This window comes from Ursus americanus, chromosome 2, assembly GCF_024610735.1.
Source record: "Ursus americanus isolate L20-20 chromosome 2, mUrsAme1.1.p, whole genome shotgun sequence".
Lineage (NCBI taxonomy): Eukaryota > Metazoa > Chordata > Mammalia > Carnivora > Ursidae > Ursus > Ursus americanus.
In genome coordinates this window covers 104112466-104130191 of record NC_142128.1, presented here as the reverse complement: position 1 = coordinate 104130191, position 17726 = coordinate 104112466, and the positions used below count along the sequence as shown (strand labels likewise).

General features: G+C 37.6%; 1 protein-coding gene across 5 annotated transcripts in view; it reads right to left on the bottom strand.

Moving 5' to 3' along the window:
- The window catches only part of AKT3 (AKT serine/threonine kinase 3), a 302152-nt gene that overhangs the window by 106886 nt on the left and 177540 nt on the right, over positions 1-17726 (bottom strand). For 4 of the 5 annotated variants that reach the window (XM_087859651.1, XM_045796129.2, XM_045796137.2 and 1 more), the window contains one exon: positions 13823-13954. The exons of the other annotated variant lie outside the window; for it this stretch is intronic. In XM_087859651.1, the coding sequence (XP_087715777.1) occupies positions 13823-13954 (132 nt within the window). The remainder of the gene's footprint in view (positions 1-13822; positions 13955-17726) is intronic. 5 annotated transcript variants of the gene reach the window in all.

The window sequence follows — 17726 nt, the reverse complement described above, 5'->3', positions numbered from 1 at the left end:
AACTAAAGAACACATAGACAAATGGAAATATGCCCCATGTTCTTAGACTGGAAACACTAATATCGTGAAAATGTCAGTGATATTATACAGATTCAATGCAATCCCTATCAAAATTCCAACAGTCTTTTTCCACAGAAATAGAAATAACTACCCCAAATTTGTATGTAACCAAAAAAGACTCCAAAAGTCAAAGCAAGCTAGGGGCAATGCACAGTTAGGCTGACAATCAACATATCCCTCTGCACCCCCTGAGACACAAATTGCCAATAAGAACCATCCCGTCTGCCCAACAGAGCAGAAGCCTAGAGGGCAGATTCCCCAGGGGGAAGCCCCCCTGCTGCATACAGTTGGCAAGTACACTACAGTGGACCACCACCAGTATTCCCCAAGGCTATCCATGGGACCTGACAGGGACAGAGACTTACTCAGAACTGGGTTCTGCATACTTGGTGGTAGACAAAAATTCAAAACACTATGAACAAGACTAGAACAGAAGATACCGTACCAATTTGGGCCACCAAGTTACGTGTCATCAGACCAAGAAACATACTTTACAGGGCACAGCAACCAACAATGGACAAAGAGGTATCACATCAAATGGACAGGGTATGTAAGAGGCTGATAAAGGACTGGAATGGGCAACTGTAACATCTGTTATCTAAAATGGGAGGAGATAAAGACATGAAGAACCCCTCACGGAGTCCATGCCTTCACAAGTGTGCTCACACTGAATGTGAAGAAGGCTGAAGGGGGGGGGGGGGAGCGCCTGATAGAGTCCTCCACTTTTCTGGAGGACATGGGGAACAGGGGGTAGGAGAGGATGGTGTTATGACTCTGAAATTTGTCCCCACATCACCACAACTTTCTTTCTTCCTACCTGATGTGGTGACCCTGGGACCAGGGTTACCACTATGAGCGCTAGAAGCAGGGCTCACCCCTCAGCAAGAAACTGTAACTATATATGTAATGCTGGAATTCCTAAGAGCCTGAGGGGACGGACTGTGTCTTCACCCCCTCCAGGAAAAGTGGGGCTGACAGTGAATGCAGCTGTGTTGCCTAATGGTCAAGACAGCTCACTTGTTCTGTAACTGGAACTTGCCCTATGAGTGGTGCTGGACTGAGGGAGAGGTGTGTGGTAGACTTCCGGTACCACAGGCAATCTGGTTCAGCACACACTGACCCAAACTGGGAAAGTTCGTTTATCTCTCTGGGTACTTGTCTATGTTTGTTTCATGTGACTGCTGTGACAAATTATCACAAAGTGGTGGCTTGAAACAACAAAAATGTATTCTCTCACACTGCTGGAGACTAGAAGTCCAAAATCGAGATTGGGAGCTAAGCTCCCTTCGGAGGCTCTGGGGGAAGAATCCATTCCATGACGTTCCTCCACCTTCTGGGAGCTGCCAGCAGCTCCTTGACTTGGAGCCCCATGACTCCAATCTCTGCTCACTGTGCGGATCAAACCTCCCTCTGCCTTACTTCAATGACACCTGTCACTGGATGTAGGGCCCACTCAGATAATTGAGGACCATCTCCTTATCTCAAGATTCTTCACTTAATTATATCTGCAAACACCCCTTTTCCAAACAAGGTCACATTAACAGGTTCCAGGAATTAAGATGTGGAAATATGTTCCAGGGTTCAATATTCAACCCACTACAGTTCAATCCCTGGTGCCCCAAATTCACTTATTTCTCACATGCAAAACACTTTCAAGCATCCCAACATCTCCAAAAGTCTTGACTCACACTACCTTCAGGCTAAACTCTCATTTAAACAACATCAGCTCCAAAGTTTCAAATCTCATCCTCTAAATCGTGAAGTCACATATGAGAGAGATGGCAGGTGTGGTCCATCATGGGGCAAAATTCATCTACGTCTGTGGCTCTCTTAACCCAGAAAACAAGATAATCTGCTTCCGAAATACAACGGTGTGACAGGCATAGGACAGACATTCCCATTCTGAAATGGAGAAATGGGAAGGGATACAGGGATCACGCATCTCAAACAAGTTCAGCAGAGGAGATTCCTTTGATCCCAAGGTTTGCCACATTCTCTGTATTCCCATTTCTGCTCTCCAGGCCCACGGTGGCCCCTGCAGCCTCTGCCTCTGGGCCCATCTGTGGCTCTGCCCTGAGAACCACACTTCCTGTGTAAGAGTAGCGTGTTCTCAGCTGTCATCCATCAACTGTACCATTTCTTTCACCCTGCCTGGCTTAGAACATTTTCAGCCTATCCTGTAACTGTAATTAAGTCCTGTGTGCTTTGTCTATGGATTAATTCCGAAAACTGAACACCAGTGTAGTGTTTGCAGTATTATGAAAGTAAGTAAATATCATTTATGGCAGAATCAAATAGTGTGGTTAATGAGTAAAAACGGAAAGGTTACTCTTCATCAATAATCCTGAGCCCCTCCAGGGACAGTGCTTCGTGTGTCTGGGCCAACTTTTTGATACCTTCTGATACTACCTCCACTGCTCACGATCATTCCATACTTCACGCAGCTTCACACTTGGACTATGTCTTTCTTGAGCAAATATTTGTTTTTTCTTGAAGGTCCTACATCCTTTGTCCTCCTTCTTTACTATTAGAATCGACCTTAGGCAAATAATCTACTGTGGACCGACCAACTATTTCTACAAATGTCACCTTGAGAGTTCTTATCACTCACACTGAGTGTTAATTCTATTGCTTCATGCACTCCATCTCTATTAGATTTCCTTTTAAATTTTGCTAAATTAAGTACAACACAATTTTATTTTCATTCCTTTATTGGGAGTTAGTCTGTTCCTTGCTTTCTGAAAGCTTGTAAGGTGATCTTTTTAGCTTTAAGATTCAAAACTTTCCTGAAGATGTAAAAGGGTGTGTAGGGTCCATTTTCTTTTCTTTTCTTTTTCCCCCAGATTTTATTTTTAAGTAATCTCTACACCTAGTGTGGGGCTCAAACTCACGACCCTGAGACCAGGAGTCACACACTCCACTGACTGAGCCAGCCAGGGGTCCCAGTTTTCTTTCCTTTGGCTTAGTGCTCAGTAGACGCTTTCAATCTGGAGACTTCTTCAGCTATGATACATTTTATTTTCTTTGATTAGTTCTGAACCCTTCTCCCTTAAATTCTTATACATGCCGAATGCCCTTGATTAAGCCTTCATGTCCTAACTATTCTTCCAGTATTTTCCACTGCCATATTTTTGGCTCTTCATTCTCAGATATTCCCCCAAATTTGCTTACAATCCTTATATTAAATGTTTTATTTTAGCAATCATGCATTAAATTTACAATTACTCTTTCTTGTGCTCTATTTCTTTTTCAGCCTATTTTTGTTTTGTAATACATTTTTTCCTACTTCTCTACAAATACTAATTAGAGATTGTGGATATCTTCAGTTCTCTGTTTTGTCTCTGTTTTCACTAGGATCAACTATTCTTTTGTTCTTCTTCATTCTTTTTTATTCTGTCTTTAGATTTTTCTCATCTGTGTGGTGATCCTCAGTACTCTGTTCATATTCTTTAATGACTAACGAGGTAGATTAATAGAACACGGATTCCCTTGTTGAATGGGAAAGCTGAAAATAGATTCTACTATGTGAATTAGCAAATAGGCTGGCACACTTTAAGAGTCTGAGGTAGAGAACGGAAAAGCAATTTGACTACTCCATTCTGACCCCAGAAATGTCCAAGAAAAGAGGGTGCCAGCTGCCACAACTGGGAACCTAGCCTACGAAAGCCAGATGACTCAGTAACATTGTAAGAAGGGCAGTTCTATTTTTATCCTGATGACATAAACACTATACCCAATCACTCTGTATGGCTGAGGATATGAGCGGGATTAGATTGACTCAGCTGATCTAATCAAAGTGAGTTAAAAATGCTGTACAGGCATACCTCATTTTTTTGCTTCACTTTATTGCACTTTGCAGATAATGTGTTTTTTACAAATTGAAGGCGGCAAGCCTGAAGCAAGCAACTCTATCAGCACCATTTTTCCAACAGCACTTGCTGCTGACTTTGTGTCTTTGTGTCACATTTCGGTAATTCTTACAATATTCAAACTTTTTCATTACCATTAGTTTTTTTATGGTGATCTCTGATCAGTGAGCTTGGATGTTACTATTAATTATTTTGCAGTGCCATGAACCACGCCCATATAAGAAAGCGAACTTAATCGAAGAATGTTGTGTGTGTTCTGAATGCTCTCCTCACTGGCCAGTCTCCAGGCCCCCTCCCCCTGGGTCTCCCTATTCCTTGAGACACACAATACTGAAATTAATATTCAAACCAATTAATAACCCTGTAATGGCCTCTAAGTGTTCAAGAGAAGATGTGTAATCTCTAACTTTAAATCAAAAGCTAGATGTGATTACACTGAGTGGGACAGGTGTGTTGAAGCTGAGAGGCTGGAAGCTAGGCCTCTTGCACCAAGCAGTGAGGCAAGCCGTGAAAGCAAAGGGAAAGTTCTAGAAGGAAATGAGAGGTGCTACTCCAGTGAACGCATTAGTGATAAGAAAGCGGAACAGCCTTACTGCTCACGTGGAGAACATTTCTGTGGTCTGGATAGAAGATCAAATAGTCACAACATTCCCTTAAGCCAAAGCCTAACCCAGAGCAAAGCCCTGACTCTCTTCAACTCTGGGAAGGCTCAGAGAGGTGAGGGAGCCGCAGAAGAGTCTGAAGCTGGCAGAGGTTGGTTCACGAGGTTTAAGAAAGGAAGTCGTCTCTATAACATAAAAGCTCTGACGGAGATGGGCAACGAGGTTAGTGTTGTTTTCATGCCCGCTAGCTAACACAACATCCATTCTGCAGCCCATGGGTCAAGAGGTCATTCTGACCTTCAAGTCTTATTTAGAAGTACATTTCAGGGGGTGGTCAGGAAGATGGCAGAGCAGGAGAAGGGGTCATTCTGACCTTCAAGTCTTATTTAGAAGTACATTTCAGGGGGTGGTGAGGAAGATGGCAGAGCAGGAGAATCCCGAGATCACCTGGTCCATGGACATACCTAGACAACAGCTACGCTGGTGCAACTAACTGAAAACAACCTGCAGACTCCCAGAGCAGACTTTCCATAGTGAATTATAGAGAGAAAGCCACGTGGAAAAAGTAGGAGGGGTAGAGATGCAGTTGGGAACCAAATTCCTGGCAAGACTCACAGCCAACAGAAGAGACAGCAACAAGCACGGAGAAATGAGAGGATGGGACACAGGGCACCTGCCCCAGGAAGACAAATCCCAAGAGCATCTGGCTTTGAAAACCAATGGGGCTTAACTTTAGCAGCTTTTAAAGTCAGTGGAGCTGAACTCCAGGTACATTAAAAATCAGTGGGTTTCCCCACCCTTCAAGAGCCAGCCTAATAAATAACTCAGTGGAGATATAGCAAAGAAGCAACAGTTTGAAAAGGAGCTGGGGGAGACATGGGGGAGATTTAGTTACTAACCTCAGAACACGTGCTGGAGGGCAGGGATCTTCAGGACGCTTCCCCAAGAACAAAAGTGCTGTGGGCACCATTTCTCTTCCCCTTCCCCAGCCTAGATAGCTGGACACCTGGGGGAGCCAGAACGAGCACTCTCTACCTACCTGGCTAACCACAGTGCCCTGCCCTGGTGTTCCCTCGAAGACAGGGACCGGCGTCACTCCAAAGTGACTCCTGTCGTAGGGGGAGGGGGGAAATAACCCACACAATTAGCACACCCACAGTTTGAGCAGCAGAGCCTTTTAGCTGGCAGCGCAGAGAAAAAAGCCCTGCCATTTGGTATGCCTGCAACTGTGGCAGAGAGACTAAGTGCAGACAGCTAGCCTCACTGCTGACTCCTCCCACCGATGAGATCCCACTGGCCTCTGGCAGGCACCTCAACCGTGCAGGGAAAGCAGGCCATTGCCGCCGACTGAACTGAAGGCAAACACGGTTCAGCCACAATAGTAGGGCACACACAGTCCACAAAGGAGACACCCCTGGAACACCTTGTTCTAGTGACCAGGGGCATTGTGCTACAGGGCATGCCAGGACCTCTTTTACACGAGGCCACTATTCTCAAAACCAGGAGATGTAGATGACCTCCCTAATACACAGAAACAAACACAGAAAGTTAGACAAAATACGGAGACTGAGGAGTATGTTCCAAATGAAAGAACAAGACAAAAATCAAAACAAAAGGGATAAATAAAATGGATAAAAGCAATATGCCTGATAAAGAATTCAAAGTAATAATCATAAAGATATTCACTGGACTTGAGGAAAGAGTAGAGGACCTCAGTGAGAACCTCAACAAAAAGAGAAAACATAAGAACCAGAGATGAAAAAGTCAATAACTGAAATAAAAAAAATACACTAGAGGAAATCAATAGCAGATTAGAAAGTGCAGAAGAATAGACCAGCAATCTGGAAGATGGTAATGGAAAGAAACCAGCCAAGAAGCAAGGAGAAAAAATAACAATGAAAAGTGAGAACAGGCCAAGGGAGCTCAGCAACTCCAACAAGCATAATAATATTCACATTACAGGGATCCCAGAAAGAAAAGAGGGAGAAAAGGGGGCAGAAAACTTACTTGAAGAAATAAGAGCTGAAATGTTCCCTAATCTGGGGAAGAACACAGACATACAGATCTACAAAGCACAGAGGAACTCCAACAAAATCAACCCTAAGAGGTCCACACCAAGACACATGGTAATTAAAATGTCAAAAGTAATGACAAAGAATTTTAAAAGCAGCAGGAGAAAAAAGTTATATACAATGGAAACCCCATTAGGCTATCAGCCGATTTTTTAGCAGAAACTCTGTAGGCCAGAAGAGAGTGGCATGATATCTTCAAAATGTTATAAAGTAAAAATCTGTAACCAAGAATACTCTACCCAGCAAGGTTATCATTCAGAATAGAATGAGAAATAAAAGAGATTCCCAGACAAAAGTTAAAGGAGTTCATTACCACTAAGCAAGTATTACAAGGAATGTTAAAGGGAATTGAGTGGAAAAGAAAAGGCCATAATCAGGAGTAAGAAAATTATGAAAGGAAACAATTTCACAGTTACAAGCAAACATACAATAAAAGTAATAGATTAATCACTTATAAAGCCAGTATGTAGGTTAAAGCACAAAAGTAGTAAAATCAATTATATCTAAAAAAATTGTACCAGTCAAGGGATACACAAAATCAAAAGATGTAAAATATGACATCATATACATAAAACACAGAAGAGGAATAAAAATTTAGTGCTTTTAAAATGTGTTTGAACTTAATAATCAACTTAATATAGACTGCTATAAACACAAACCTAATGGTAACCACAAATCAAAGACCTGTAACAGATACACAAAACATAAAGAGCAAGGGATCCAAGCATAACACTAAAGAAAGCCATCAAACCACAAGGGACAAGATCAACAGAAAAAGAAAGGAACAGAGAAGAACTACAGAAACAACCAGAAAACAACTTTAAAAAATGGTAATACATATATGCCAATCAATAATTACTTTAAATGTAAATGGACTAAATGCTCCAAGCAAAAGATAAAGGGCAACTGAATGGATAAAGAGCAAGAACCATCTTTATTCTGCCAGTAAGAAACACACTTCAGACCTAAAGACACATACAGACTGAAAGGGAAGGGCTGGAAAAACATATACCATGCAAATGGAAGTGAAAAAAAAAGTCAGGTTAGGAATACTTATATCAGAAAATTTAGACTTTAAAAACAAAGACTGTAGGAAGAGACAAAAAAAAGGGCATCACACAATGATAAAGAGATTAATTCAACAAGAGGATATCATAATTGTAAATTACAGAAATTTTAAGTGTAAATTACATAAAGCAATTACTAACAGATGTCAAGGCAGAAATTGACAGTAACACAAAGGAGAGGACTTTAACATCCCACTTAAATCAATGGATAGATCATGCAGACAAAAAAATCAACCAGGAAACAGTGGCTTTCAATAACACATTAGACCAGATGGACCTAATAGACATATATAGAACATTTCAGCCAAAAGCAAGAGAATAAACATTCTATTCATGTGCACATGGAACATTCTCCAGGATAGATCACACGTTAGGCCACAAAACAAGTCTCAATAAACTTAAGAAGACAAATCATATCATCCATCTTTTCTGACCACAGTGATACAAAACCACAAGACAAAATCTGGAAACAACAGGTGGAGGCTAAACAACATGAATGGGCAAGCCAAGAAATCAAAGAACAAATTAAAAAACATGTGGAAACAGAGGAAAACACATGATCCAGAATTTGGAGACATACCAAAAGCAATTCTAAGAAGGAATTTTATAGCAATACAGGCCTACCACAAGAAACAAGAAAAATCTTGGGGCACTTAGCTTGCTCAGTTGGTTAAGCGTTGGCTCAGGTCATGATCTTAGGGTCCTGGGATCGAGCCCCACACTGGGCTCCCTGCTCAGCGGCGTGTCTGTTTCTCCCTCTCCCTCTGCCCCTCCTTTCCCCCGGCTCATCCACATCCACAGCATTCTCTCTCTCTCAAATAAATAAAATCTTAAAAAAAAAAAAACTTAAAGTCTAAAATTAACAACCTAACTTTATACCTAAATGAGCTAGAAAAAGAAAAACAAATTAATCCCAAAGCTAGTAGAAGGAACGAAGTAATAATTATTACAGTAGAAATAAGTGAAATAGAGATTTTAAAAAATTGAAAAAATCAATTAGACCAGGAGCTGGTTCTCTGAAAATATCAACAAAAATGATAAACCTTTATCTAGATCCATCAAGAAAAGAAAGGTTTTGAATAAAAGCAGAAATAAAGGAGGAGAAATACAATCAACACCACAGAAATACAAAGGATTATAAAAGAATTGTATAAAAAATTATGCCAACAAATGGGATAACCTAAAAGAAATGGATAAATTCCTAGAAACATAATCTTCCAACTGAATCAGGAAGAAATAGAGAATCTGAACTGATCAATTTCTAGAAATCAAACTGAATCAATAACCAAAAACTCCCAACAAACAAAAGTCCAGGACTTTTGGTTGGACTTCACAGGTGACTCCCACCAAACATTTAAAGAATTAATACTCATTATTCTAAGATATTCCAAAAAAGATTATAGACCAATATCTCTGATGAACATGGATGCAAAAATCCTTAACAAAATAGCAAACCAGCAAACCAAATTCAACAGTACATTAAAAAAATCATTCACCACAACCAAGTATTTATTCCAGATGCAAGGGTAGTTTGATATTTGCAAATCGATCAATATGATATATCACATCTACAAGAGATAGGATAAAAACTATATGATCATATCAACAGATGCAGAAAAAGCATTTCACAAAATACAACATCCATTCATGATAGAAACTCTCAACAAAGTAGGTTTAGAGGGAACATACCTCAACATAATAAAGGCCATATATGAAAAACCCACAGCTAATACCATAATGGTAAAAAACTGACAGCCTTTCTTCTAAGATCAGGAACAAGACAAGGGTGTCTTACCCTCATCACTTTTAATCAACATAGTACTGGAAGTCCAGGCCATAGTAATAAAACAAGAAAAACAAATTAAAGGCATCCAAGTAAGTAAAAAAGAAGTAAAACTGTCACTATTTGCAGTGACATGGTACTATATATAGAAAAACCTAAAATCTCCACCAAAAAACCACCACAGCAGATTAATTAATTCAGTGAAGTTGCAGGTTACAAAATTAATATGCAGAAATTTCTTGGATTTCTATACACCAATAAAAAAGTAGAAAAAGAAATTAACAATCCCATTTACAATTGCTCCAAAAAGAATAAAGATGTAATTTATAACATCAATAACTTAAAAGGGTTGACTAGAGTAGCATAGCAGCAGAGAAGCAGTTTTTGTATCTTATTGAAGTTAAGGTGGTATAAATTCAAATTAGAGTGTTATAATTTTAGGATGTTAAATGTAATCCCCATGGTAACCACACAGAAAATAGCTATAGAATATACAGAGAAGGAAATGAGAGGGGAATTAAAATGTTTCACTGGAAAAAAAATCAACTAAACATAAGACAGTGCATAATGCAGACCATGAGGGACAAAGAAAGTAAAAAGCATATGAAAAAAATAGCAAAGTGACAGAATTCCTTCAAGTATTTTAATGTAAATGGATTAATCCCTCCAATCAGAAGATAGGAGATGGCAGAATGGATTTAACAACAAAATGACCAAAATATGACTTACTTTATAGCCAAAGACACAAATATGTTGAAACTGAAAGGATGGAATATTTCTTACAAACATAACCAAAAGAGAGCAGGGGTGGCTATTTCATTATCAGACAAAAAATTTTTTAAGTTGCAAAAGACAAAAAATGACATTATGTATTTAAATAAAAGGTTCAATCCAGCAACAAATAACAATTATAAACATTTATGTACCTAACAACAAACCAACAAAATGCATGAAGCAAAAATAAGACAATTAAAATGAGAAATAGTTCTACACTAATAGTTGGAGACTTCACTACCCTACACACAATAATGACAGAACAGCCAGACAGAAGTAAGGAAATAGAGGACTTAACACAATAAACCAACTAGATCTAACAAACACACACAGAACATTTTACCCAGCAACAGATTACACATTCTTTTCAAGTACATGTGGAAAATTCTCCAGGATACACCATATGTTAGGCCACAAATTAAGTCTCAGTAGATTTAAAAAGATAGATATCATACCAAGTATCTTCTCTACCAGCAATGGGATAAAGTTTGAAATCAGAAACGGAAAGAAAACTGGAAAATTTACAAATTTATAGAAATTAAAATAGTCTTAATCAATGGCTCAAAGGAGAAATCACAAGGGAAATTAAATTAGAAAATACTGAGAGAAGAATGAAAAGAAAAATCTAATATATCAAAATTTATGGGATACATCAAAAGCAGTGCTAAGTGGGAAATTATAGCCACAGATGCTTACATTTAAAAAGAAGAAAGATCTTGGGGCACCTGCGTGGCTCAGCTGATTAAGCAGCCGACTCTTGATTTCATCTCAGGTCATGATCTCAGGGTCCTGGTATCAAGTTCCGTGTCGGGCTTGTGCTGAGCACGGAACCTGCTTAAGATTCTCTCCCTCTCCCTCTGCCCCTCCGCCCCAACTTGCATACACTCTCTCTCACAAAAAGAAAGAAAGAAAAGAAAAGAAAAAAGAAAAAAAAATAAAAGAAAAGAAAAGGAAAGAAAAGAAAAGGATCTCCAATCCACAACCTAACTTTACAACTTCAGGAAGTAAGGAAAGAATAAACTAAAGCTAAATCTAGCAGAAGGAAGGAAATAATAATGATTAGAGCAAAGATAAAATAGAGAATAGAAAAACAGAGAAAAATCAATGAAAGTAAACGTTGGTTCTTTGAAAAGATAATATTATCAAACCTTTAGTTAGACTGAATAGAATAAATGCATAAAGAATGAGGGAAATAAGAATGAGTGGGCAAATTTTAAGAAGAAAAAAAAATACCAGCATAGTGTCAGAGTATCACCCCTAAGATAGTTATTAATTACAATGGGAATTAACTCTATAGTGGAGAAACGTGGTAGACAATGCTTTAATCAAGTGATCAGTGTTAACGTCAACAGTATTAAGGCACATGGACACCACTTAGTCCCTGAGATGAGGCTCTGCAATGGGCACATCAGGATTCAAACCCCAGGTCCCGTTAAGACTCTAAAACATTATAGTGTTAATCATTTTACTATAAGCAGACATATTTTCTTTCAAGAAACAGATAAATGGACTTGGTGGTCAAGGATAGTACACCAAGCTGGATATGCTATCACTTGTAAAATATACCCAGTTCTGTAGAGTTACTCAGAAAGTATAATTAATTAGTAAGGGAAGACATGTTCCAAGTGAGGCTAACGCACAAAAGAAACAAACAGAACAGACATGGTATTTACTGATGCTTGACACACGGTAGATGGTAAGAGTAATAATAACCATAGCCAATACTTACAGCGATCACATATTTATTTTCATTTAATCTTAATTCAATTTTATTTACGGCAAATGCTATTACACTTATTCATTCATTTAATCCTGACAACAACTCTATGAGATAGGCACTATATTACCCCATTTTGCAAATGAGGAAATAAAGGCATAAAAAGTTGCGTAATTTGTTTGGGACCATTTAGTAAATGGCTCTATACTACCTCCAGATAATATCAGTTTAATGAATAGTAAGTATCAGGTACTATGCTAAATACCTTACATATCCTAATCCTCAACATTCCTGTCCAGGAATACCTTTTTAAAAAACTTTCTATTTAAATTCTATTTAGTTAACATACACTGTATTAACAGTTTTAGAGGTAGAATTCAGTGATTCATCAGTTGCATACAACTCCCAGGGCTCATTACTTTAAGTGACTGTTTTTCTTTTTAACAAGTGAAATTTTGCAAATGAAAAACGCAAGGCTCTGTTGGGCTGCTCTGTTGCGGGACACTGACCAAGCGTGGCTTCCACCTGGTGATGGTCAGGAGTTTCTCTTCCCCTGATTCACTGTGATAAGCAAATATGCTCCCCCAAAACACTGCAAATGTCTCTAAAGGAGCAGTACTCCCACCAAAACTGGCTGTTAAAGGTCATTAGATGGGAAGATGCAAAGCTGGGATGTGAATCCAGGCCTGTGTGATTCCAAGGTCAGTGTTATTTCCAATACCAGACACAGACCTGTGTAAGAGTTGAAATGAAAACAAATGTACAAAGACGAGGGGAGCACAGCTTCACCAAGTGTGTGGAGCAATACACTCCGGATGAAGAAACGATACAGCTGACCCGTGAACATGTGTTTGAGCTGTGCAGGCCCACTTACACGTGGATTTTTTTCTATAAATACAGTACAGTCCTATAAATGTATTTTCTGTTCCTTATGATTTTCTTAATTATATTTTCTTTTCTCTAACTTACTTCACTGTAAGAATACAGTATATAAAACATATGACATACAAAATATGTGTTAACTGACTCTTCATGTCGTAAAGGCTTTCAGTCAATAGTAGACAGTAGTTAAATTTGGGGAGAGTCAAAAGTTACATGTGGACTTTCGACTAGCAGGGAGTCACCCTTAACCCCCATGTTGTTCAAGGGTCAACTGTGGTTTGACAGTTAATGTAGTCCATAAAGTATACCGATAATATTATGTAACATTCACTGAATTAAATGAAACATAGAGTGTGGACCAATTTGTAAAATACATCAAATTTGTCTATTGAGGGAATTAGGATTCTGAGTGAGAACGGGTATCGTTAACATGTTAGTTATCTATGTATGTCTAAGCTGAATAAAGTTATGGAGGCGGGGGAGGTAGGGGTTAAGAGTTCCTGAAAGAATTTCAAAGACTATTATTTCTTTTAGTTTCATGATCCTTGTATTTTCAAATCTATTAAGGATGCTTTCCCATTCATCGTTATATAAGCTGTATAATTTATAGGTGCAAGTCATCTATGCTATTTGAATTACTTTTCTATTTAATAATTAAAATTCAGAATGTTGGGGGAAAATATCCAAGAGCAACACTAGTATAATTAGTGACATAGGTCACAAACAGTCAAAACATTCCCCCAAATACACAAACGCAGAACAAATATTTTTACCTCCTCAAGGGAGTAAAATAGCTTCAGTATATGACATCCAGATAATGTTTTAAACTTCTGAAATTTTTAACGTTATAAATAAATACTGATATACAGATACTATTGCAACCACAGCCTACAATCAACATTTTGGTTACTTTAATGGAATTTCTACACTTTAGTTGTGTGTATGGGTGAACACACGTGAGTGTATACCATAAGCAAAAATCTAGGAATCAATTACCTTTGCAATAATAACTTCTTTCTTCAGAATCTTCATAGCATAGTATTTCCCACTTGCCTTCTCTCGAACCAAAATAACTTTCCCAAAAGTGCCTTTACCTAGCAGTTTCAAATAGTCAAAATCATTCATTGTCTGAAAAATACAAATTTAAAAATATAGTATGAAATATTTGATGCAATTTATTTATTAAAAAATAGGTATATGTTTGCAGTATCTACTCAAAAGCAAATTTTACCAATTTCTAAGCACACTTAAATGAATAAGAATCAGACTGGCAATGGTTGCCTCACCAGCAATCATGGATACTAGAAATAATTTAAGCAGTTCTCAGACACGGGATAGAATAATTTTGAGCCTCAAATTCCTCAGCTAGTCATACGATCAGTCAAGTGTAGGAGCAAAAGGAAAACAGAATCATTTTCATTCACTTTCAAGGACTCAAGTTTTTTTGTTTGTTTTTTGTATTTTTACTGAAGTACAGTTAACATACAATGTTATATTAGTTTCAGGTGTACAATATAATGATTCAACAGTTTCATACATTTCTCAGTGTTCATCAAGATAAGTGTACTCTTAATCCCCTTTATCTATTTCACCCACCCATCCCAACTGCATTCTCTCTGGCAACCACCAGTTAGTTCTCTGTATTTAAGTGTCTGGTTTCTTTGGTCTCCTTTTTTCTTTGTTGATTTGTTTTGTTTCTTAAATTCCACATATGAGGGAAATCACATGGTATCTGTCTGTCTCTGACTGATACTTCACTTAGTATTATACTCTCTAGCTCCATCTACGTCATTGCAAATAGCAATGGTTTGTTCTTTTTTATGGCTGAGTAATATTCCATTGTGTATATATACCACCTCTTCTTTACCCATTCATCAGTTAACACTTGGATTGCTTTCATAACCTAGCTATTATAAATAATGCTACAATAAACATAGGGGTGTGCATGTATATTTTCAAATTACTGTTTTTGTTTTCTTTAGGTAAGTATCCAATAGTGGAATTTACTGGATCATATAATAATTCTATTTTTAATTTTTTGAGGAACTTCCACACTGTTTTCCAAGGACTCAAGTTTTTCAGGGTTTAGTAGTGCCACTATCCCCAAATAACATAGTCATCAAAAATGTCCCCCACAAACATTTCCAAATACATCTAAGGGAGCAGTACCTTTCAGGGAAGCTATTTGAGAATGTATTCTAACAAAATTAGGATGAAATCCTAGGACGTGAAAGATAGGTGTGTAAGAAATGTTGAAAATAATGCTGGAGCCCCAGTAAGTAGAAATCTAAGAAGCAGCAGTACATCTGAGAAAGCAATTGGTGCAATTCAGAATAGAAAGTCAGGACGTCTAAGAATGCCTCTAATTAATCTGCCTATTTTCAGTTTCATTTCTCACTCCTTCATCAGCTGATTTCCAGGATTTTGCCAAACAGACCTGCTACGTGCTCTCTACAGCCCCCTTAATGCATGCTTTTCCTGCTCTATGAATGTTTCTCCACAAATTTCCATAATTTTGATATTGGTTGTCCACTAATGCCTTTTCCCCCCACTCAGCTTTTCATTTGTGTGGACTTGTCTCTTTTTTAAATGCCTTTACTACCATTTTAATGGGCTTTTAAACAGAAGGGGAGATAACAGGGTATGCTCAGTTTATCATCTTAAATTTAAATTCAGTTCAGAGGGCTTTATGAATAGCAAGTTAAGAATCTAGGTTTTATCCTAGAGATGATCAGAAGTTAGTGGAGACTTTTCTGCCATTTTATAACTGTAGTTTTTCCTGTTTACCACCCATCCGAAGTAAATGTCAAGAATGTCTCAAATCAATGATCTCAGCTTCCACGTTAAGAAACTGAACAAGAGCAAATTAAACTCAAGAGAAAGAGAAGAAAGGAAATAATAAAGATCAGAGCAGAAATCAATTTAAAAATTTTAAAAAGAAAAAAAAAGTAGAGGATAACATACTGGTTATGAACCAGGATAGCTGGTTCAACAAAAGGTATCAACCTCTAGCCAGATTGCTCAGGAAAATAAAGACAAAAGACGCCAATGACCAATGTCAGGAATGAAAGAGATGACAACACTACAGACTCTACAGACATTAAAATGATCACATGGGAATATTATAAACAGCTTTATGACCATAAAACCAACAATATATATTAAATGAATAAATCCCGTAAAAGCCTCACACTATCAAAACTCACTCAAACAGAAACAGGTAATGAATAGCCCTATGTCTACTAAGAAAATTGAATTTGTGGTCAAAAAGCTCTCAACATGGTGCACTGGGTGTTATACGCAACTAATGAATCATCGAACTTTACATCAAAAACCAGGGATGTACTGTATGGTGACTAACATAATATAATAAAAAAATATATGATTATAAAAAAAAATAAAAAAACAACTCTCAACAAAGAAAACTCTACAGCCAGATGGTTTCATTGCTGAGTTCTATAAACGTTTAAGAACTGATGCTAATTCTATATAAACTCCTACAGAAAGTTGAGAAAAAGAGAAAAAATAATACTTCCCAATTTATCCTATGAGCCCATTATTACCCTGATTATCAAAATCAGACGAAAACATTACAAGAAAACTATACACCAATATTCTTCATATACATATTTGTAAATTTCTAAAAATTTTAGAAACAAATGCCTATATTCACTTTCAACATTATCTGCTGCCTATAATTTTGAAAATTTTTCCAAACGTCAAGTTATAATGTCTTAACCATTCAACAGTATCTCCAGTTCAAAAGAAAAGTAGCGAAGGTATCAGTGAATATAAAAAAGTACACTTATTAATTTAACTAAAAATCAAACATGTGGCACTAAATATACAGAATATAGTTAACAAGGTTAATGGCATTTGAATAGTTGATAGTATTAAGAAATTTTGTTTGCATTAATCGATTTTTAAAAACCAAGGAATACTGTATAACCACAACGCTGTCTGTGCTAGGTAGTCTCCAACAATGGCTGCCACTAGTCCCCGGACTCCCTGTATGCACATGCCATTCCTCCCATGAAGAGGCAGACTCAACTTTTCCTCTTCTTGGGCTAGCCTTGTGTCCTGCTTTAAACACAGAATATGATCAAAGCGATACTATGCCAGTTCCAGACCCAGCCTTTAAATCTGGAAGCTTATGCTTTCACCCTCTTGGAAAAGTCATAATTGAAAGCCAGTCTTCATGCCGTAAGGCAAGATACCATGTACAAGGGGCCTGGATGATGAGACCCCATATGCCAAGAGATCACATGGAGGCGAACCAAGAATCCAGAAACTTGAGAAAGGCTTTCTTGGATCTTCCAGACCAGTCTGTATGCTAACTGAATGCAAATGCTTAAGAGATCCAGCAGAAGTGCCTACACAAACCACAGAATCATGAGAAGTAATATATCCTTACTGTTTTAAGATGTTAAATTTGGGTAGTTTATTCCACGGCAATAACCAACTGAGAGACATCATTCTTATAACCAAGCTATGATGTTATTTTTTGCTCAAAGCTTCATTTGAACAGTACCCTCCTCAGTTTGTATCTAAATGCACTGGAAAATGATACTTGCTGTGTCCTATTATTAAATATCACAGAAATGGAAACTGAATTCTTAGAGATAAAAATCAGAAAGGAATTTATAAATTGCTTTGTGACATTTTCAGATGAAAAGCAATATGTAATTATAAAATATTACTACATTCCTTAAGGACTGCAATTCTTAGAGAAAAGGAGGTTTTAGAAAATATAATAGCCTTATCTTTAAATTTCACAGCTTCTATCAGTTTGACTGTCAACCTCAAAAAAGGTGGATTTGCAAGGAAATTAATATTAGTAAAAGCATCCTATGTGAAAAAATCAGGAACAGATTTCGTATCTATTTTGACAAAACTTCAG